The sequence below is a fragment of the Garra rufa genome, chromosome 5 (genome assembly GCF_049309525.1).
Source record: "Garra rufa chromosome 5, GarRuf1.0, whole genome shotgun sequence".
In the NCBI taxonomy this organism is placed as follows: Eukaryota; Metazoa; Chordata; class Actinopteri; order Cypriniformes; family Cyprinidae; genus Garra; species Garra rufa.
Window position 1 is genome coordinate 38,990,092 of NC_133365.1, and position 21,211 is coordinate 39,011,302.

Genomic DNA, 21,211 nt, shown 5'->3' on the forward strand with positions numbered 1-21,211 from the left:
CATTGCTTTCCACCTGCTGCTTTTTAAAATGCCATGGACGCACTAAACAGAAAGTCCTGACATGTTGCACACCTTCTCATCATAACTTTTCTACTTGCTTCTTTTTGACTCAATCTGGCAGCAGCAATAAACCCTATTCAATAAAACACAGGATATGATGCACTAATATCTGCTTTCCATTGTCAGTACCTCCTATTCTGTTAGTTCATATTTGCCCTTTATTTTCGTCAAACATGTCAAACTATGACAAGTGGCATCCCCTCAACACCTGCAGATCTTGGCCGGCTGTGTGATTGATGCCCCTGCTTCGTGCTTTGCTTATTTCTCTGGCTGTCAGGGGGTCCGCCGAGCGTAGTCACCTCGACCTCAGATATAGATGAGTGGGCTGGAGTCCGTCCTGCCTGCTGAGCCAGGTGTTTAGCTTGGACGCGGACCACAGTTTTGCGGTTTTCAGAAACCCCTCAGTTCCCCTTTTTCACCGGGCAGAGGAGAGGTTAGAGTAAACCTTGTTCCCGAGGTTCTCGTTCTGTATCGCTTGCTCCTCTTGCCCTTTTTTGGATGCTATCCAGACATTAGGCTGTGCTTTGTCTTCTAGAGGAGGTTTTCATGTTATGGCAGTCGAATGACTCATTAAGCCATCTGAAGTGTAAGCATGTGAAGAGGCGAGACTGACGCTGAGAAGAATGCTTTAGCACCTCTTACGTTTATTTATCATTTATAATGGGAGTACACAGAATAACTGAGAAGAAAAAAATATTTTTAGAAAATGTGTTGTCAAGATTAACTGTAAAACTCATTTGGAATGATCTTTAGTTTGAAAGGCATTATACATACCCATGCACTCTATAGGAAAAAATATGAGCAAAAAAATACGTACTTTAAGGGTACAACAGCTTGTCATTGGGACAGTACCCTTATTTGCACCTGAAAGATTCAAAGTAGTACTTTAAGTACCACTGTAAGGTACTAATATACAACTTTTAGGGATAGATACGGGCAACGTTGCCCCTTTTAAGGGTACAGCCCAAGTGACAAGTTGTTGTGCAATACAGCATGTTTTGAGTGTGTTTGTACATGGAACCTTTAAAAGGTATAGTTCACCCAAAAATGAAATTTGTTGTTACTTACTCACCCTCATGTCGTTTCAAAACTGTAAAACCTTAGTTCATCTTCTAAACACAAATTAAGATATTTTTTGAGAAATCTGAGCTTTCTAAACCTTCTTAGACAGCAACGCAACTACCACCCAGTAGACACACAACGTCATACACTCTTAAAAATAAAGGTGCTTTAAAAGGTTCTTCACAGCAATGCCATAGAAGAACCATTTTTGATTTCACAAAGAATCATTTAGTCAAAGATTCTTTGAAGAACCGTCTCTTTTTTTACCTTTTTATAATCGGAAGAACCTTCTTTGTCACAAAGAACCTTTTGTGAAACAGAAAGGTTCTTTAGATGTTAAAGGTTCTTTATGGAACCATTTAGACAAATAGGTTCTTCTATGGCATCATGAAAGACCTTTATTTTTAAGAGTGTAAGAAGCTGATATTTGGTTAAATTTCGCTTTCGATGTTGGGTGACCAAAATTCACTGTCATTTCAACGTCTAATGTCAGTGTTAACTTGATGTCCAATAGTCCTACCAACGTCAGCTGACATTGATATTTTCTTGATTTGGGTTGTGTAACCAAAATCCAACATTAAGTCAATGTCAAATTAACGTTAAAAACTATCGTCAACCCGATTTTCATTTTCAACCAAAATGCAACGTCTGGTCCAAAGTCAACTTGATGTTATATTGACATCTGATGTCTGCCTGGCATGTTCAGGGCCCAGAAAGGTATAGGACATCATTTAAATAGTCCATGTGATATCAATGGTTTAACCTCTGAATTTTCTAAAGCTATAGAGATACATTTTGTGCACAAAGAAAAAAATAACATCTTTATTCAACAATTTCTTCTCTTCTGTGTCCATTTGATATGCATCCACAAGAGTATCACTTTTTTAATCATTTGCTTTGACATCAGTACAGTAACAATAAATATTATGTAAATATAAAGCATTAAACTTGTCTTACACTCTTAAAAAATAAAGGTGCTTCAAAAGGTTCTTCAAGCGATGCCATAGAAGAACCATTTTTGGTTCCACAAAGAACCATTCAGTCAAAGGTTCTTTAAAGAACCATTTCTTGCTTACCTTTTTAGAATCTGAAGAACCTTATTGCCACAAAGAACCTTTGTAAAACAGAAGGGTTCTTCAAATGTTAAAGGTTCTTTATGGAATCATTTAGACTAAAAGATTCTTCTATGACATTGTGTAGATGAAATGTACAAATGAAACATTTGATGACAAAATAAAGTTTTACAACTCTTTTTTAATATTGATAGCATTTGTCTTGGACAAACGACTATTGATTAAAAATGTTGGTATCTTGGTCATTTTGGGCATAAACTTAAAAATAAAGAGTGTTTTTGCAGTGGTGCCATAGAAGAACCATTTTTAGTTCCCCAAAGAACCTTTCAGTGTACAGTTTTTAAAAGAACCATTTTGAAGAACACTTAAAAAATCTAAAGAACCTTTTTCGACTATAAAGAACCTTTTCTGCATTTAAAAGATTCCATGTATGTTAAAGCTTTTCCATAGAACCACTGATGCCAATAAAGAACCTTACTTTTTAAGAGTGTAGCGTGAGACAGATCGCTTCTGAGTCTCTGTAGGAGACAGGTGAGATTGCTGGAGAGAAATCTCTGAGAGACTCCAATTAAGTATTGCTTGGAAAACAAGTTGTCATCTCTGTGGGTAGTGGATTTGCTTATTATCCTTTCAGACTCTTTTTCTGTTTTTTAATGAGACCAGCATAAATCTGTTTGTTTCATGTCGAAAAGTTTTCACTGGAAGAGCAGGGAAGGGGGAGTGCTGCATGTGTGAGAGGACAGAGGGAGAGGGAACTGGGCTGGGTGAAAAAAAAACTACACAGGCTGTGGGACTCAAGGCGACTATAAAACAGCTTTCTTGCCCATTGTGTTGATGTAGTCAAGAAATATACCGTAACGTACAGACAGAGACGGAGATGGAGGAGTGAGGCGGGACCGGTTTGTGTGGCTGTTGAGAAACGTTTGTCTTGCGGTTTGCGAGCAAACTTTGTGAGGAGATTTATTTGTTGCGGGGTCTACCGATGACAAACCTCTGAAACTTTAACTCTCGTGTTAGAGACGCAACAGTGCACATAAACAAGCCTTTTATTATTTTAATACTCGGAAAAGAAACGGCAGCTCAGAAATTAGTCTTGCGAGTCGTATATCTGTCCTCCAGTCACAGTTTCAACATAAGCGGGACAATATTAGGAGAGTTTTTTTTTTTTTTTTTTGCTGAGTAGGTTCTCCAGATAGTTGACGCGGCTGAAATGGGCGCGCGTGACGGACGCTCGGTGTCTGCGGTTCACCGGAGCTCTTTCCTTCTGTGGACGCTGTCGCTGATACTGTGGCTGACGTGCGTTCAGGGGACTTGGGGACCCGGAGTTTACAAATACCAGACCGGGACAGCACTCCACAAAGATCCGTCGAAGAGGTAAGGTTTATTTGACATGACAGAAGTAACCTGTTGGACAGAAGCAAACCTGGCGAGAAGTTGTCAGTTGAAGTTGAAGTCAGTTGAAGTACATTGTAATTTCTTGCCATTTATTTCCACTTTAAATACTTTTTAAAGATTGTTTGATGACAATTCAGTGTTTTTTCAAGCGGAAAAACATGTTTTTTTTTCATACAAAGTAAGTTACTATTACGTTAAAATATCCAAACAAGATGCAACATGTTTGTGAATAAACAGTTGAAACTAGTAAATTCATATTTCAATGTTTCTGTAATTTATTAACATGTATTCCCAGATTGAAATTCCATTTTAAGATGACAGATGTTTTAAAACCTAGTAGGATAGCTGGTCCAGTCAGATGCAAGTTAGTAGACCATCTTGACATACATAAAACTAGTTAAAAGACTGTTATATTGTGAGGATAATCTATCAATCAGTTTTAATCAACTCAGTATGTGTTTCTTCCTATAATGCAATGCTGATTTCCCTCCACTCCACCTAATGCTCCTGTTGTGAGTCTGACAGTCTGTTTCCTCTTTCCTGAGATGGGGGAACACCCATCTCTCCTGTCTGTACCTTTGTCCATGGTTTATTCCAGTTAAAACATGCATAAAATAGATTGCTATCACTGTCCAGACTTATTCAAACTTCAACTCATCCATTCATTAGGATGGAGAGCTTTTGAATGTTTGCATATTTATGCAGTCTTGCTTTCAGGGTTATATTTAGCCATGTTTTTGAAATGCTAAATCAGACATAATCAACCGTGTTTTTTATCAATAGATCATCTTTTTGATTTCCTTCCTTACATGTGGTTGATTAGGCTTATTTGAGACATAACAAGGCAAGAAATTAGACAAAACTTGATTGACCTGTGACCACAGCTTATAGCCTTGATCTGACCCTTATATCTTCATGTAAATATTTACTCTGTTTGGGTAAATGGCTTAGAGTTGTTGTGGGTGGGATGTGTGCTGGGGTGTCTCTGAAGTACGCAGGTGTGGAGTCGTCTTTGCTCTTTGTGCTGATGGTTTGATCTCTTACCCCCTCTTCTAGTCAGTCACAGACTGATGAAACAGACAGTGTTTACTAAACACATGCAGCTGCATCGTCTGCATGCTGTGAGTGGGAAGTTTATTGCACTGCTGTCTCATGATGCAGTGAGAAGAGGTCACAGACAACTCTGAGATGCCTTGGGATTGTTTACTGAGGGGTGCAATATAACTTTAGATATAAAGGACAAAGTCGGTTTATACTTGAAGCCATGTGAAATACTCAAATGCAGTTGGTTTGAGTTTACTTGTAAAACTTAAAGGCTGAACGTGATTTACTATATGTACATTTAAGGACCTATTTATTCCTAACCTCATCTGTAATTACTTATTTTCATGTTTTTAGGTTACCTGGTGAAACCTATTTGTGACCCTGGACCACAAAACCAGCCATTAGTAGCAAGGGTATATTTGTAGCAATAGCCAAAAATACATTGTATGGGTCAAAATGATTGTTTTTTTTTTATTTATGCTAAAAATAATTAGAATAATAAGTAAAGACCATGTTCCATGAAGATATATGGTAAATTGGTAAATTTCCTACCTTAAATTTATCAGAACTTAATTTTTGATTAGTAATATGCATTGCTAAGAACTTCATTTGGACAACTTTAAAGGCGATTTTCTCAATATTTAGATTTTTTTTGCACCCTCAGATTCCAGATTTTCAAATAGTTGTATCCAAATACTATATAGATAATTAGACCATAATAAATAATATAAAATATGTTGTAGTGCATTTCACAACCTACTAAAAATGTTTATTTATTCAACATATTCCCACTTATTTTATATTGATTGTCTTGCAATCAAATTCATAAATTTAGATTAATCTCCCTTTTTTGTCTATATATTAATAAAATCAAAACCAATTCTTTGTCAAATTATGTCAACATGCACTTTAAAAGTTCAATTTCAGTACGACTAAAATAAACATTTATCTTTTTTAAAATGTCATTGAAATGCTTTAGTCAGACTAAAATTGAGAGGCCTGACTAACAGACCTACATAATGTGATTTTGTCCAGCATTTATACATGTTAATCTGACTACAACTGGCTTGGGCATTGTGCACTTGCTTTGAAAGATGAACAACATATATTGAATGCTTCAAATATTCACACATTATGTCGTATATACTTTATACTGTAGTTCAGCTCTACAGAATCTCACTGTACATCAATTAGAACAGCATGTCGATGTATCGCATAAATACCTGCATAATTTCGTTTCCCACGCTAGAGCACAGAGGACCAATTTATTCTGCTTTCTAAAGCATCACTGAGAGAGGCTTAACAGGCATATGAACTCTTGCCATAAATCATAATTAACCCCGATCCACAATCCATTTTGCACATAGCCAAGACAATGCCTGAAACGTAAATGTCCTGAGAAAAGCCCCTTAATAATATCTGTCTAATTAGGGGCCGAGCGCAGTTGGGGGTTAAGTCAGCAGCTATTTCCTGTTCTGCTCAGCTTCACTGCCCTGGAGAGCAGTGCTCAGGGTGGGAGTGTGAGACTTGGGGGCCCCAGAGGGACCTTTAACTGCTGACCCATCAACATCATCCAACATACCTCCACCTCTACCCCTCATTCTGCCTCCACCAAAGCTGTGACTCTTTGATGCTTAAGTATGGCTTCGTGGGTTGTACACATTAGATATATAATTTTGATAACTGTATTTGTTTTTCTCTTCTGCATTGTGAGTCCATTGCAAATGGTAAAAAATGAAAAGGAAGCATTTTTTGTATTTAATATATTTGGCTATAATTTTCGGTTGGGTTGTAATTTTCAATGCTTTTGTTAAAATTTTTAAATGACACAATCACAAAGTAGTTAAATAATTTATTAACATAAATTCTATAAAGTCTGTAAATGTCATTCCTGAAAAATTCTTAAGATATTAAGCTATTTTCTGAGAAACAACATTTCGAAAAAAAGCATTTCAGCAAAAGGTCACATCACGCATAATCATGACATGATGACATTAATCAGTGTTAATACTTTATTGTGCTGTATAGAGGTTATTTATAATGATTTTTTTTTAGAGAATCAGATTCTGCTTAAAGGGATGGTTCTGAGTAGAATTGACTTCATTGCTATGCACTCCGAAGCCCATGTAAATACCCCATCCAAAGTTTTTTTTACCTTAGTCGAACATTTATGGAGATATTAGAGTTTTTCGAATTGCTTGTTACAGGAGTGAATGGTACATGTGATGTATCTCGTAAATTGCACCACTAAACGTGCAAGTAATCTTACCAAACTTGTACAGTAGTGTAAATAGGTTATGTACTCACAAAACGCTGCATCGGAACATTTTTAGGTCCACCACGAGTGTTTTAAAAACACGTTTTACCCGAGAACTACTAGTCTCAAAAAACTACAAATGGCCACACGTCGACGTCACTTCCCTGGTTTGGGAAAAGCATGTAAAAGTCCACCTACTACGTTGACATGCACACAGATGTAGTAGGAGGACTTTTACGTGCTTTTCCCAAACCAGGGAAGTGACGTCGACGTGTGGCCATTTGTAGTTTGGGTGGGTAAACTTCGGATGGGGTATTTACATGGGCTTCGGAGTGCATAGCAATGAAGTCAATTCTACTCCGAACCATCCCTTTAAGTTCTGTCTTGAGAATAATTCTTAAGAAATGTTACAAAATTTTCTTAGTTTTATTCCTATGTTAGAAAATACAATTAACTGCAGTTAATAAGACTTTTATTCTTAAGATTGCTTCATGTATTCAGCCCCTGTTCTGGAAAATAGAATCTTCTAAACCGAAAACAAATGCTGCAGCACTCTCACTTGGTGTCAATTATAAATCAAGATGGTCACATGGGGTGAAGAGCACGAAACTTAGATCAATCAATCAAGGAATGGGTTTCACTGTGAGGATAGAGATACTTAGAGAAAATGCACTGATCAGCTTCATGATCTATGGGTGTTTCTGTGTGTGCATTCACTCATCCATATCATCCGCTTCAGGGCTGTTTATCCTGTGATGCGGCCCTTAAATCTGACCCTGGAGAAGGACTGTCTCCCACCGTGGCCTTTGACCTGTCCTTTGAACCGTTCTTGAGCAAATCTCAGGGACAGAAGAGGGTTCCTGCTCATTTCTGCTTTGTTTGTCATTCTTTCTTTCTTTTAGTACTTTTTGATGCCTTCTTTCAGCAGCCCATTAATCTTACTCATTCCTCACTGTTTTGCCTAGTGTTATACGTCATGAGCGCGGCCTAATTGGGTTATCGTACCCCCCTAGTGCATCCCAGGAGGGCTTCATTACTGACCCGATGATGAAATGCTCTCTTTCCACCCCTCCTGTCCAGCTGCCACAGCTTTCCATTGTCTTCTTGTTCAAACTTAATTTATTTGCCTCCAGAGTCAATAATCTTTGTAGTCTGAGCTACATTGCGGGAGTTAACATTTGCGTCTCACGCGTTGTGTGTTGAAAGCTAGCGTTCATGCTTTAAATGAAGCGCGCTGCTTTTCCTTTTGTCTAAAACGAGACAGTTTCACGATCTTTCCTCTGGTTTGTATGCATTTGTGCGTTGTGCTGCTTTTACTTAATGGCCTTGGCTTGTTTGCCGCTCACTGCATGCTGAGTCATTAACCACTGCATCACTATGGAATGTGGCACAGAACAATTGTTGTGGTAGATGTTCAAAAGATTAATTATATATAAAAGTGGCTTGAGAAGACAGTATTTTGTCTGTTTATTTCCATGTCTTTGTGCATCATCATGTCATTGGCCTACATTAGGGATCTATTAGTCTCGCATAGCCAGACCTTCAGACTCACAGACTGACAGCAGAAGGTCTGGGAACCTTGGCCGCTTTGAATGGCCAAGGCCTGCCCAAGAGGCCATATGACTGACAGGTAAAGCAACCAATCATGTTTTGTTTTGTGCTGCGTCATGTTTAGGGGCATGGAAATGTCCCCACAATAACAGAGTGGTGTGCCAAATTCTTAAACGTATTTTCAAAGATTTTGTGCCGCAAACTTTAAATATTTCACATACTTTTGAAAATCCAGCGTTTAGTTCAGGGGTCACCGCACTCGGTTCTGGAGGGCCAGTGTCCCGCAGAGTTTTACTCCAACCTTAATCAAACGCACATGAACCAGCTAATCAAGGTCTTAATAGGTGTACTTGAAACTTCCAGGCAGGTGTGTTGAGGCAAGTTGGAGCTAAACTCTGCAGGACACCGGCCCTCCTGGATCAAGTTTGATGACCCCTGGTTTATTTGATCCTGATAAGCACTTATCTTCACAGTTGTAAACACAATGGCTTTCGTCTTTCGTAAGGGGGTTTGGCATCACGGCTTTGTTTTCAAGCCGTACGTTAAATATGAATGACACACACATCTCCTGGAAATCCTGTATAATTCAACCAACCCAATGACAACTTCAAAACTTTTGTGTGCAGGATGAATCAGATGTTCAGCCAACGGTCTGTGGGCGTGACGTCTGAGGCTGAGAGACAAGGGCTGTATGATTGCCGCAATGGAATTTACTTTTTAACGTGGAAAGTCACGTAATTTCCCAAATTTTGGATGAATAAATCAAAATTATGTCAGTACACCTAAAGGAACACTCCACTTTTTTTGGAAATAGGCTCATTCTCCAACTCCCCCCGAGTTAATAAGTTGATTTTTTTTTACCGTTTTGAAATCCATTCAGCCGTTCTCCTGTTCTGGCGATATCACTTTTAGCATAGCTTAGCATAGATCATTGAATCCTATTAGACCAGTAGCATCGCGTTCAAAAATGACCAACGAGTTTCCATATTTGTTGTATTTAAAACTTGACTCTTCTGTAGTTATATTGTGTGCTAAGACCAGTGGAAATGCGAAGCTGCGAGTTTCTAGGCTGATAAGATTAGGAACTACACTTCCATTCTGGCGTAATAGTCAAGGAAGTTTGCTGCCGTAATATGGCCGAAGCAGGCGGAGTAATATCAGAAATGAGTTCCCAGCTAGTTTAGCATTTGCACATGTGCTGCGTGGTATTACTGCTCCTGCTTCAGCCTTATTAGAGCAGCAAACTTCCTTGACTATTACGCCGGAATGGGAGTGTAGTTCCTAATCTTATCAGCCTAGAAAATTGAAGCTTTGCATTTCCACCGGACTTAGTACACGATATAACTACAGAAGAGTCAAGTTTTAAATAGGACAAATATCGAATCTCGTTGGTCATTTTTGAACGTGATGCTATTGGTCTAATAGGATTCAATGATCTATGCTAAGCTATGCTAAAAGTGATATCGCAATAACAGGAGAACGGCTGAATGGATTTCAAAACGGTAAAACTCAACTTATTAACTCGGGGGAGTTGGAGAATGAGCCTATTTCCAAAAAAGTGTAGTGTTCCTTTAAAACGCTATATGGACTAGTGTCAATGAATATTAAGCCGTATAAATAATATTTAAATATGAATCCTGCATGTTCTGAGTGCCTCTTTTTGAATGAATGGCGCAGACGCAGAGTTTTGTTTAATGCAAACATATTGAAGCATGCAATACTAGTGTTTTTAGCATCTGCCACCTCAAATATATGCGTACATGAATGCATAAACATAATCTCGAGAATTGCTCTGAGAGTGACTTCATGAGCATTTGACCGTTTCTTTCAAGAAAAACTACCATCAAATCATATACAAACATAAAATTTAAACTTAAAGGTCTTCACAGCAACCCGTCAAAATAAAAGTTTGGTTTAACTTAAAGAAACTATGACAGAAATGTATTACTTTATGTAATTATAGTATTACTACTTACTAATATTATTATTATTAAAACATTATTTTTAAAGAATATTTACCAGAAAAAAATATATACCAGAATATATTTACCAGAAAAAGCATTTCTGGAAAAAAAAAAATAAAATAAAATAATTAAATAATAAGACATTTAAAAAAAAAATCAATTAATTAGTGATGCTTTTGATTATTAAAATTTAACGAAACCATTCAAATTGAAGCCAGTATAAAGCACAGAATTTGTTAAAAAATAAAACTGAATTTGAGGAAAAAAATATATTTTATGTGGCTTTAAAAATGTCATTTTTGTTGAACTTTTTAATAAAATGCTGTTAAACTATGTTTAATGATTTCAATTAATTAGACAAGTTTTGTTATTAATTTGTTATTATTATTTTTTAATTGAACCAGTAAAACTGAGTCTAGAAAATTTTAAATGGAATTTACAAAAAAAAAGAAAAAAAAACTGAATTTGGGAAAAAAATAAAAGAGAATTCATAGGCCCCTAGCTTCCATTCAGCAGAAATTCAACAATAAAATTGAGCAATGAACACATTCTTGTATTTTTAACCCGCACTATTTGTTATTAATTAGGTTTATTATTAATTTTGTTTAAATTGCACAAAATGAATGTTCTAAATTGTTAGCCCTGACTCATGTATTTATTCTGTCTGTCTGTCTGTCTGTCTGTCTGTCTTTTAAATTGTGCTTAAAGGGATACTTCACCTAAAAATGAAAATTCTGTTATTGTTTACTCACCCTCATGTCGTTCCAAATCCACAAAGACCTTTGTTCATCTTCAGAACACAAATTAGGAAATTTCTTGATAAACAAAGTTTTATTTATTTAAAAATGCACTATATTAATGTAGTATATTGGTATTTTGAATGTTGGAAAAGAAAACATACTGGAGCAATCATGTTCACACTGACCCAGCACATAGTTGTTTTTTGGCATTTTTTTAAAACGGTGTGAACCTTAAAGAACCATATATCTTAGTCAAATAATTTTCTCTTCATAACTCGCATTACTGAACTATTCTCAAGGCGCAGCAATAAGTGGAACTGTTATCACAGTGAGAATTAGAGTGTGGGTACTAGATAACTGGGTTGCATAATGAGCCCTCATAAATGCTTTGTGAAGGAAAGATGTTAGATTACAGGAATAATGGTCTATAAGTACTGCTCCTCCTCTTTTAACCCTCAGTCTCTCCCTGCCCAGAGGTTTAAATCTGGATCAAAGCAAAGTTTAGCTGCCTTCGCCTCCATCTCTCTGTTCAGAAAGTGGGCGAGGGGTCATTTCCCATTGAAAGGCTTTTGTGCTGTGTGTTCCCTATAAATCCTCTCATTAGTTCATATGGAGCTGGACTGTGTCCAGAATGTTTCCATGAAGATCCAGAGAATGCCATGCACTGTGTGCTCTTTTAAAATGGAAAGGCTATTTTGCATGGTTTTTAGGTAGATTTGTGTTTTACAGTAGACGGGATAATTGAAGTTATAGTTGGGGAAAGTACCAAATGAAGTCTTGATCAGATGAGAGGAAAGGGGGGTGAACGAATCCAGCAAATCACCCTGTTCACCAAACTGGCATTGTGATTGGGGGCAGTGTGGGAACTCTGTTCTGATGGCTGTGCTGCTTCAGCTCTTTATCGGTCCATTGCTTGGACGTCTCCTCCTTCTGTGAGTGAGTTCGGCTCATTTCTGTGTCTGTTCAACTTATGTAGCAGGCTAAAATGATGCTAAACAGACAGAATCAGTGCGTCTGGGTTCAGCACGACTGAAATCAGTGAAATATGGAAGCAATTATATATGATAGTTTTTGCTCAGGTGAATTTACTTGATTTCGTGTGTTGACAGAGGTGATGTGACTGTACAAATGCAGTTCACCCCAGGTTCACCACAAAATTAGATTTCTGGTATTATTTACTCATCATCACGTCATTACAAGCTCATATGACTTTTAATTCTTTGAAACACGAAAGAATATGTTTTTGTTGGATGCAGTATTCAAGTTTCGAAGAGCATTCATTTTATTTTATTGATTTGCGTTTTTAAATTAGTTCTGTCATGACAACTCTCTGAAGATTATGGCGTCTTGGCGGAATAGATATGCTACGCTGCTGCTGTTGATTATTGCTGTAGTTGTAAATTATTTCTTCTGCAAGCAAGCACAGGAAATTGCTATTGGCAATGCATACCATGAGTATTTAAGACATACTGCTGCTGCACAAATAGCATATATAATAACCCATAGCAGATCTATACAGGTGGAGCTGGGGAGGTGGAGGCTTTCAGAGGAACTGTAGATGCTAACCAGCCATTTAAATGTAAAGCAGTAAGCATGAAGCATCATCTTGTGCTAAGTTGTTTAACTGTGAATATCATCAGTTACGTTAAAAGCCCATCAGTCTGCGCCATCTAGAGTTTCATGAAAGAATTCTGTTGCATTTTATTGAATTACATTGCATTTCTCTCAAACAGTCATTGACCTCTGATTGTAAGGGTATGTTTTGGTTGATTTGAATGTTGACAACAAAGGATTTTGATGTGAGAACATGGCCTACTTGGGCAAATTATGTGTAGTGAGGTTTTTTTTAAGTTCTATTTATGTTAGAGTTTGAATGTGCATTTCTGTGTTTCCTAGAGAAGGGCAAGGGTATGATTTGTGGTTTTAGGTTCAATAACAAGCAGATCACATAAATAGCTCAGTGATCTTCAGCTGTGGCCAAACCGGCCTCTGTGTTTGTGTGTCCAGTCCCTGTGTGTTTGTTGGCTGGGTCGGAGCAGTTGGGCAGGTAGTGACCGGATAAGCCTGTGGTCACCCCAGTTCTGTTCCAGACTCTGAGTCCCGGGGCCTTCATCTCAAGCAGGGCATGGAAACCACCTAAAATTCATAGGCTTTGGAAATTTCTGAAATATTTAAGGGTTGGTTCTGCGGGCCACAGTTTTAGCAGGTTCTGGGAATGGGTTGAAAAATGGGTGTGTGAGCTGAAAAAATGTGTGTGCATGAAGATGGTAGACCCCATGTTGCTGCTGAGTACAACTTCATACATTTTATTAGGGCCTCTGAAATCTGTATTATTATTTTTTTCAAATTCCAAGATTTTTCCGTTTTAATTTTCTAGACTGAAATCCTGAAATCCTTATTAATTGAAATCCTGAAAATGTACACATCTTAACAGAAACTTATTAAACAATTTATTTAACAAGATTTACCATTTAAGGTAAATCTTTTTTCTCATATTGAGTTTTATTTTTACCAATACATTTTTTTACATTAATTTTCTGGATTCCGTTTTAATGGTTAAATTACATTTTAATAATTTAAATAATTTATTTTGTTTAAAAAAAAACTAATTTATTTTTTTTATTTAGTTTTAAATACTGTGTTGCCTATTTACATTTTTCTGGTAAATAAATTCTAGTAAATAATTGTTCTGGTTAATATTCCATTTGTTTCCATAAAAAGACAGACATGCAGAACATGCAGGATTCATATTTAAATATTATTTAAAATATTAAATATTACAAACACTAGTCCATATCATGTTTTGATTTAAGTATACTATATACTTTTCATCCAAATTCCATGACATTCCGTGTTATACAGTAAATTCCATTTTTATGTCTGGATTCTGGATTCTGCATTTATGCAAATTTACATTTAGATACATATTTCAAAGTTGTTCTATATTTCTAAATCTATATTTTATGTAAAAATATTTACATTTAGAACTGCAACTTATTTTGAATCGATTAATCTATTCAAAATAATAGTTTATGTTTGCGCACTATATGTTTGTGTACTGTGTATATTTATTATGTGTATATAAATACATACACATATATGTATATATTAAGGAAAATATGTTAGATTTATATGTAAAATATTTATATAGAATATAAATTATATACACATGTTTACATGCAAATACATACAATTTTTTTTAAATATACTTATGTGTGTGTGTATTTATATATACATAATAAATATACACAGGACACACACATATAGAATGCAAACATAAACTTTATTTTTTTTTATCACGATTAATATAATTACATTCAAGTATTATAAAAAAGCTATTTATAGATTACAGAGGGACTAATCTTTGACCTTTCAACTAGCTCTTACCTACACTAATATTATATCTGCATCATTAAAATGCATTTCTAAAACGCTGTCACAATTCCATCAATCCCTAAAATTCTGCACACACGCAATGCCACAGACAGACAATCTAGAGTAATCCAGGCAGATTGATGCTGATTACTGAGCATGTAACGGCCCTCTTGCCTGTTTTCCTGGTGTGTGATCATAGCTGTGCATAAGCTGAGCCATTGATAATAACCACTGAAGTATAGTAGATATAATGACCTCCATATGTTACACGTGCATTAACTCTCTTTGAATTCTGCTCCACATCTCTTTGACTTATGTTTGCTCAACTTGAGGCATAATGGTTCATACAAAGGTCTGTTTGAGGTGAACTTATCAATGGCTCTTTGTTTCAAGTCGTTCTGTGTAAAAATCATGAGGGAGCTCAGGGGGAAAGAGATCTGATTGGTGTTTCTCTTCAAACCCACGTTCATTCCTTTCTTTTGTGACTTCTGGCATGTGCCGAAAGTCTGGGCTTGAGCCGCGCAGCTTTGTTTTGGTTCTCTGTGTTACTTTCCCCCTTCTCCTCTGCTCTTTTCTGTCCTGCCTCCAGTCTGCTCCTCATCAGGCCTGGATTTGCCACTGGCTTCCCAATTAGAAAGTTCCACATTATGTAGGGCACATTTAATGATTACCGTTGCAAACTTTCCAGATGACTTTTGTCTCCCAGGCTTGTTTCTCTTGTTTGCATTTTCCGCTTAATAATGAGACCGTGACTGAAACCATACCTTGAGTGAGTTTCTATGCTACAAAACTCCCTTTTAGGGCAGTTGGGATTTCTTATGTATATGTATATAAGGGTTATGGCATAGTATTGCAATATCTTGTATGGCGTTATTGTGTAGGCTTTTGTTTAACAAAAATAACCCCAAAGCATCATCAACCATCCCAATTTGTACACTTTGAAGGATTACTCTGAATATTGCGATATAAAAAAGAGCATTAATAACGTCTTAAAATCATATGACATCAGCCTAAGAATCATGGGGCCTCTAATGATTCACACACATATACGTAAGACCTTTTAAGACGTTGTCTAATGTTATTTTTATATTTAAAATAAATGGGAATCCGATTCAGGGTTTTGTCAGCCATCACTCATGTTAAGCCATTTTTTGAGTGGCTCAAAATGTTCCTGGACTTTTCCAGCTGTGTGAAGTGAAACCCTGATAAAAAGCAGCACAAAAGAGCCAGTCTTTCTCCCGGGGACTGTGCCTCTGCTCCAGTTTTTGGCTCGAGTTTCTAAAAGCTGTCTTAAATCTAGATGAGGAGCCCACACGCTCACATTCGCAGGACATCGTCCCCCTCCGTGACTTGACCTGCTTGTGGTGCTGCGGAAAGAATAAAAATGGGCGGATGTGTATTGCTAGCGAAGGACCGCAAAGTAAACAGCGCTGACAATGCTCTCCTGCCGGGCACATGGGTCATTTAACCTGCGTAAACATCATAAAGAGTTTTCAAAGAAGATGGTTAGACTGTTAAAGGATGGGAGGCCCATGAAACACTGATCACTTTTACAGTATGTGGGAGTCGGATTAGATCATTTAATGGCCAGCTATGTGTGTGCGTGTGTGTGTGTTATTATTCTTATGTCATCACTATGATGGAGGTCAATTACATTGCTCTGCTCTGATTCTCATATTGGTTTCTCTCTTAGGAACTGGTGTCCGCAGACAGTGACTAAAACAGTGACCTGTCAGGTCCAGAATGGCACCACTCTCCAAAGAGTCTATCAGACCTGCAGGTGGCCTCAGGGTTGCAATGGAGGAAGGTGAGTTTATTATCAATTCACACTCACTAAGTGTTTCATATCGTTTTAGGGACCTCCGGTTCACATGTGTGGCCTGTGCAGTAAATTCAATGTCTTAGTGGTTGTGTGTTAGTAGGACATGGTTCTAAGAAACATAACCAAATCTATTAAATGTTGCATGTATAAAAGTATAATCTCATTATTCCATGTTGCAGTTCTTGAATCCAGAGAAACATATAATTTAACTACAGTAGTGTAATGGACCTTATCATTGTGTCACCTACCAATGTCATATACCCTCAATTTCTGGTTTTATTTTGTAGAAAACATGGAAACACCAAAGACCCTTTAATATGTTATGCATTTTATTGAATTGGAGATGAATGCACAGAATAGAACTATAACAGAACTTTCAACACACTCAGATGTATCTACTATGATAAAACAGTGCTGCTTTACCCCACATAAACATGACCGTAAGGAGCAGAAACTTTTGTTGTTGAGTGAAGTATCCCTATACTGGGTTTTTAGTGTAAAAATTAGTGCTGTCAAATGATTAATTGTGATTAATCAAAAAATAAAAATAAAAGTTTTTGTTTACATAGAATATGTGTGTGTACTGTGCATATTTATTATGTATATATAGACACACACATACAGTTTATATTTTGAAAATATTTACATGTATTTACATGCGTATATTTATATTCATATGGTTTATATTATATATAAAAAAAATTATATGTAAACATAACATATTTTACTTAAATATGTACATGCATGTATGTGTATTTATATATGCATAATAAATATATACAGTACACACACATATATTATATAAACAAAAACTTTTATTTTGGATGTGATTAATTGTGATTAATCGTTTGACAGCACTAGTAAAAATATGATAAACTTTAGGTGTGTGTGTGTGTGTGTGTGTGTGTGTGTGTGTGTGTGTGTGTGTGTGTGTGTGTGTGTGTGTGTGTGTGTGTGTGTGTGTGTGTGTGTGTGTGTGTGTGTGTGTTGCAGCTATCGCACTGTGGTCCGGCCATCCTATAAAGTCGTGTACCGCACCATCACCTCTCTGGAGTGGAAATGTTGTCCTGGATACAGCGGATCTCAGTGTGAGGAAGGTAAGACTGACCAATGACGTTAGTTGCATCCCAATACAGAACTATTCACAGTTGTAAAGAAGGAAATCTTGTGTCTCTTTATCAGTGTTGCAAAATCTACTTTGAGTTTTCCAAATTTAAATAATTATGAAGTAGTCAAGCTACTCTTTTGAAAAATTAGTTTAGTAGTTACAGTTTTTTTCAATTGTTTACACACAATTTTGAAAACCGGGTTCTTTTTTTTTCAAAATATAATCACAATTATCCAAACACCACACTCAATTTGCAGAATTCCTAGATTGTTTGCAAAATGACACACTTCAGTCAAAACATACACATTTCAGTCAAAACATATACACATATTTGTGAAAATGCTATTAGTTTTCATTTAACCAACACAGTCCTCAATGATCAGACACTATTGCAGACAGTTTCACACTGCTGTGATAAATAAAAAAACACATTTGTAAAAAAAACTAATTTTAGGAAATAGCATGTGCTAGATTTTTGGGCAGACATTGTTATGTAAGGGATCATTTCGATGACAAAACGAAATAGTGACAAACAACATTCTTCATGATTACTTTGAGATATAGGGAGAATGAACACAAATAGGCCTACTATAAACTTACCAAGCACTGCACAACACTGATGCTGCAGACTGAATATTTCAAGTATTTATTTCAATTCAAGAAATACAGTATTTCTTACCATAATCAGTTACAGTAATCAATCAACAATGAAATCAATGAAACAAATAAAATCTGTAGACAAATAAAAATTACTGCATGAAGTACATACAGTTTGACTCTGGAAAAAAAAAGCAACACAACTACTGTAACTATTCCTCATCTCTCCGTCTGGCTGGATCAGCCCATAAGATTTCATCCACATCCTTTTTGATGAATACAGGTGAACTCACCTGCTGCCTTTTATAGCACACCTGAGTGCTGCGTTTTCAAATTAGCACATGTGTGCTTCCACACCTTGTGGATGTGTTTATCCAATTTGTTCATTAGTGTGGTCATTGGCAATCCGGGGCTTTGTAATGACAAGGAAGTAACCTCACAATCCTTATCTGTGTCTAAGGTGTCGAAATGTGTGTAGAGTTTTACAAATCACTGTGTGTAATGTTTTGCAAAAAGAGTGAAGCAGACATTGTGTGTAATGTTGTGCAAATCTGTGGCGGTGTTTTGCTCCTTGGAGTAGAATTTAGCAAATTGTGTGGAAATGTTTATTTTAGAGTGTAAACAATCGTAAAAAACTGTAATAAAATCAACTATCAGATAATAAAACAATTTTTGTCAGGGACAAAATCATATGGATAGTAAAGGGATAGCTCATCCAAAAATGAAAATTCTGTCATTAATTAATCACCATAATGTCGTTCCAAACCTGAAAGACCTTCGTTATCATCAGAACCCAATTTAAGATATTTTTTATGAAATCCAATAGCTTTCTGACCCTGCATAGACCAGTGTTTTTCAACCTTTTTTGAGCCAAGGTACATTTTTAATCAAAAAAAATCACAAGGCACACCAACAATCGAAACTGTAAAAAAATGAAACTCTGTAGCCTATATTAACAAAATACAGCCATTCTTATTGAAGTGTCTTGAACAGGAATCAAATAAACACAAAGAAAAAAGTATTTTATGATCTTTCATATTTCTTCTTCTTTCAAATCAAAAGTGCAATTAACAATATACAGTCATTCTTATCAAAGTGTCTTGAATAGGAATCAAATAAACAGGCAATTAGCTATCTACTGCCAGTGCCACCTACTGATATGGAAGAGTATGACATGATTACTCTGCCGGTGTCACTAGACAGCGCAGACACTCGACAACGGCACATTATTCGCAGACAATAACTTCTTAGTTTTCAAAAAATGTTTTAGACCAATTAGGTGAAATTGAATAATTTCCCACGGCACACCTGACGATCTCTCACGGCACACTAGTGTACCGCGGCACAGTGGTTGAAAAACACTGGCATAGACAGACAACTACCACATTATTTTAACTATGTCCTTACTACCTTTCTGGGCCTTTAATGTGTTGGTTGAGTTGTTGTTTATGCAGGGTCAGAAACTTCTGATTCCTTTGATTTCATCAAAAATATCTTAATTTGTGTTCCAAAGATGAACGAAGGTCTTACGGGTTTGGAACAACATGAGGGTTAGTAATCAATGACAGAAATTTCATTTTTTGGTGAACTGTCCCTTTAATTTGGGTGACAGCATTTAACATACATTTTCAGTTAAAACCAAACTAATAAAAGAAATCAGCATTTGACAAAATCTGACTAAACATTTTAACATTTAAATATTTTTTAAACGTTTTCTATTTGAACTGTGTATTTTTAATAGGTTTATTAATATAATTGTCTGACTGAACCATTTCGCTAAAAATGATTCTGACTTCAACTTGGCTGTGTGCACAACACAGTGTTAGAAAAAGCATTGTAGCATTTCATCTGGTTACTCATTGGAAAATGTTGCTGGAAAAAGCTACACTATTTTGGAAATGACTGAACTGCTAAAATAGAAAAAAAAAAACTTTCTACTCTTAGTAGATATTCCCCATCACAGCTCATAGTGCAGACAACTAGTCATGAGCTGGGAATAGGAAATGATCCACAAGTGTTTAGGGTCTAAGAGGTAGCCATATTTGTTATTTAATGTTTGTACAGACTCACACAAAGAGACCACCGCACAACTAATGTCCTGGCCTAGGCGCAGTTCGCGTCTCACTTTGACTTTGACTTCTTCTCGTTCGCTCCACTGTCTGTGTTTGTAAATCATGTCCCACTGTCAGGAGAGCAAATAGTGGAGAAGACAAAAGAAGAGAAACAGGATGAATGGCTATTGTGAGACGGCGAAAGCATGCGTGTGTGCGAGCGAGTGTGTGATTAATGCGAGCGCGTGTCTCAGCTGTGTTTGTGTGCTGTTTCTGGCTGCTTTGCTCTGTGGCTGTGTGTGTGTTTGGCTGCATTCTCTGAGTGTCAGCCAGAGCCTCATTGTGAGTCGTGCTGGGAGTAACTGTGAGGACCAGCCAGCAGCCATGAGAGTCTCCTATCCTCTCCCAAATGATCCAGGTCTTGTGTGATATGGCCAAAATTGGACTTTTTTAAGCTGTTGTTTAAACCAGCTGTACCCACTGACCCACTGCTAGCTTTCAAGTGGTGACTCTTTTAAGCACCACTAAATGATTTAATATGGCAGACATTGCCAGGGTGGCAAGTCTTCATTTGACTGAACTTTAATTTACTTTTATAGACAGTTTTGGCTTAAATGTGTCTTGTAAATTGCTTTGGGGATCTTAATGCTGTACTCTGTACGTCATGTGGTTGTTTGTGTCTGTGTGTGTGCGTGTATGCATATGCTAAAATGTAAAGTAGTAACTGTATGCTATCTATACTTACTGCTTCCTGTCTGTTTTTAGCCCACAGCCAAGGGCTTTGTCCATACTGAGCTCTTTTTCCTGGATTATAACAGGAGCATATTCATAATTGTAATATTTTTTTCAGCAGTTTAGTTCAATCAAAAATGTCTCTAGCATCATTTATTCACCCTCATGTTGCTGCATATAAGATTTTTGCTTTGGAAAACAAAAAGAGAGGTTTTGATGTGTCCAAACTGAAGCCAATTCACAAGATATCAGTCAGACTTTATTTAATAGTTTGATTTGATTTGATTTAATTCTTTCATTTGAAAACTGATTTGTACTTTGATTCAGTTTGGTTTTATAGTCAGATTCATTTAGGTACATTTTTCTGTTATGTCTATTTT

The 21,211-nt window shown here is 36.6% G+C and overlaps 1 protein-coding gene across 2 annotated transcripts in view; it reads left to right on the top strand.

Annotated features, from left to right (window-relative positions):
• Positions 1-2,977: 2,977 nt before the first annotated feature.
• The window catches only part of emid1 (EMI domain containing 1), an 87,693-nt gene continuing 69,459 nt past the window's right edge, over positions 2,978-21,211 (top strand). The window contains exons 1-3 of one of the 2 annotated variants that reach the window (XM_073840286.1): positions 2,978-3,569; positions 16,215-16,328; positions 17,337-17,440. In XM_073840286.1, coding sequence (XP_073696387.1) covers positions 3,406-3,569; positions 16,215-16,328; positions 17,337-17,440 — 382 coding nt within the window. In that variant the 5' untranslated portion in view covers positions 2,978-3,405. The remainder of the gene's footprint in view (positions 3,570-16,214; positions 16,329-17,336; positions 17,441-21,211) is intronic. The other variant, XM_073840285.1, reaches the window with a different exon arrangement.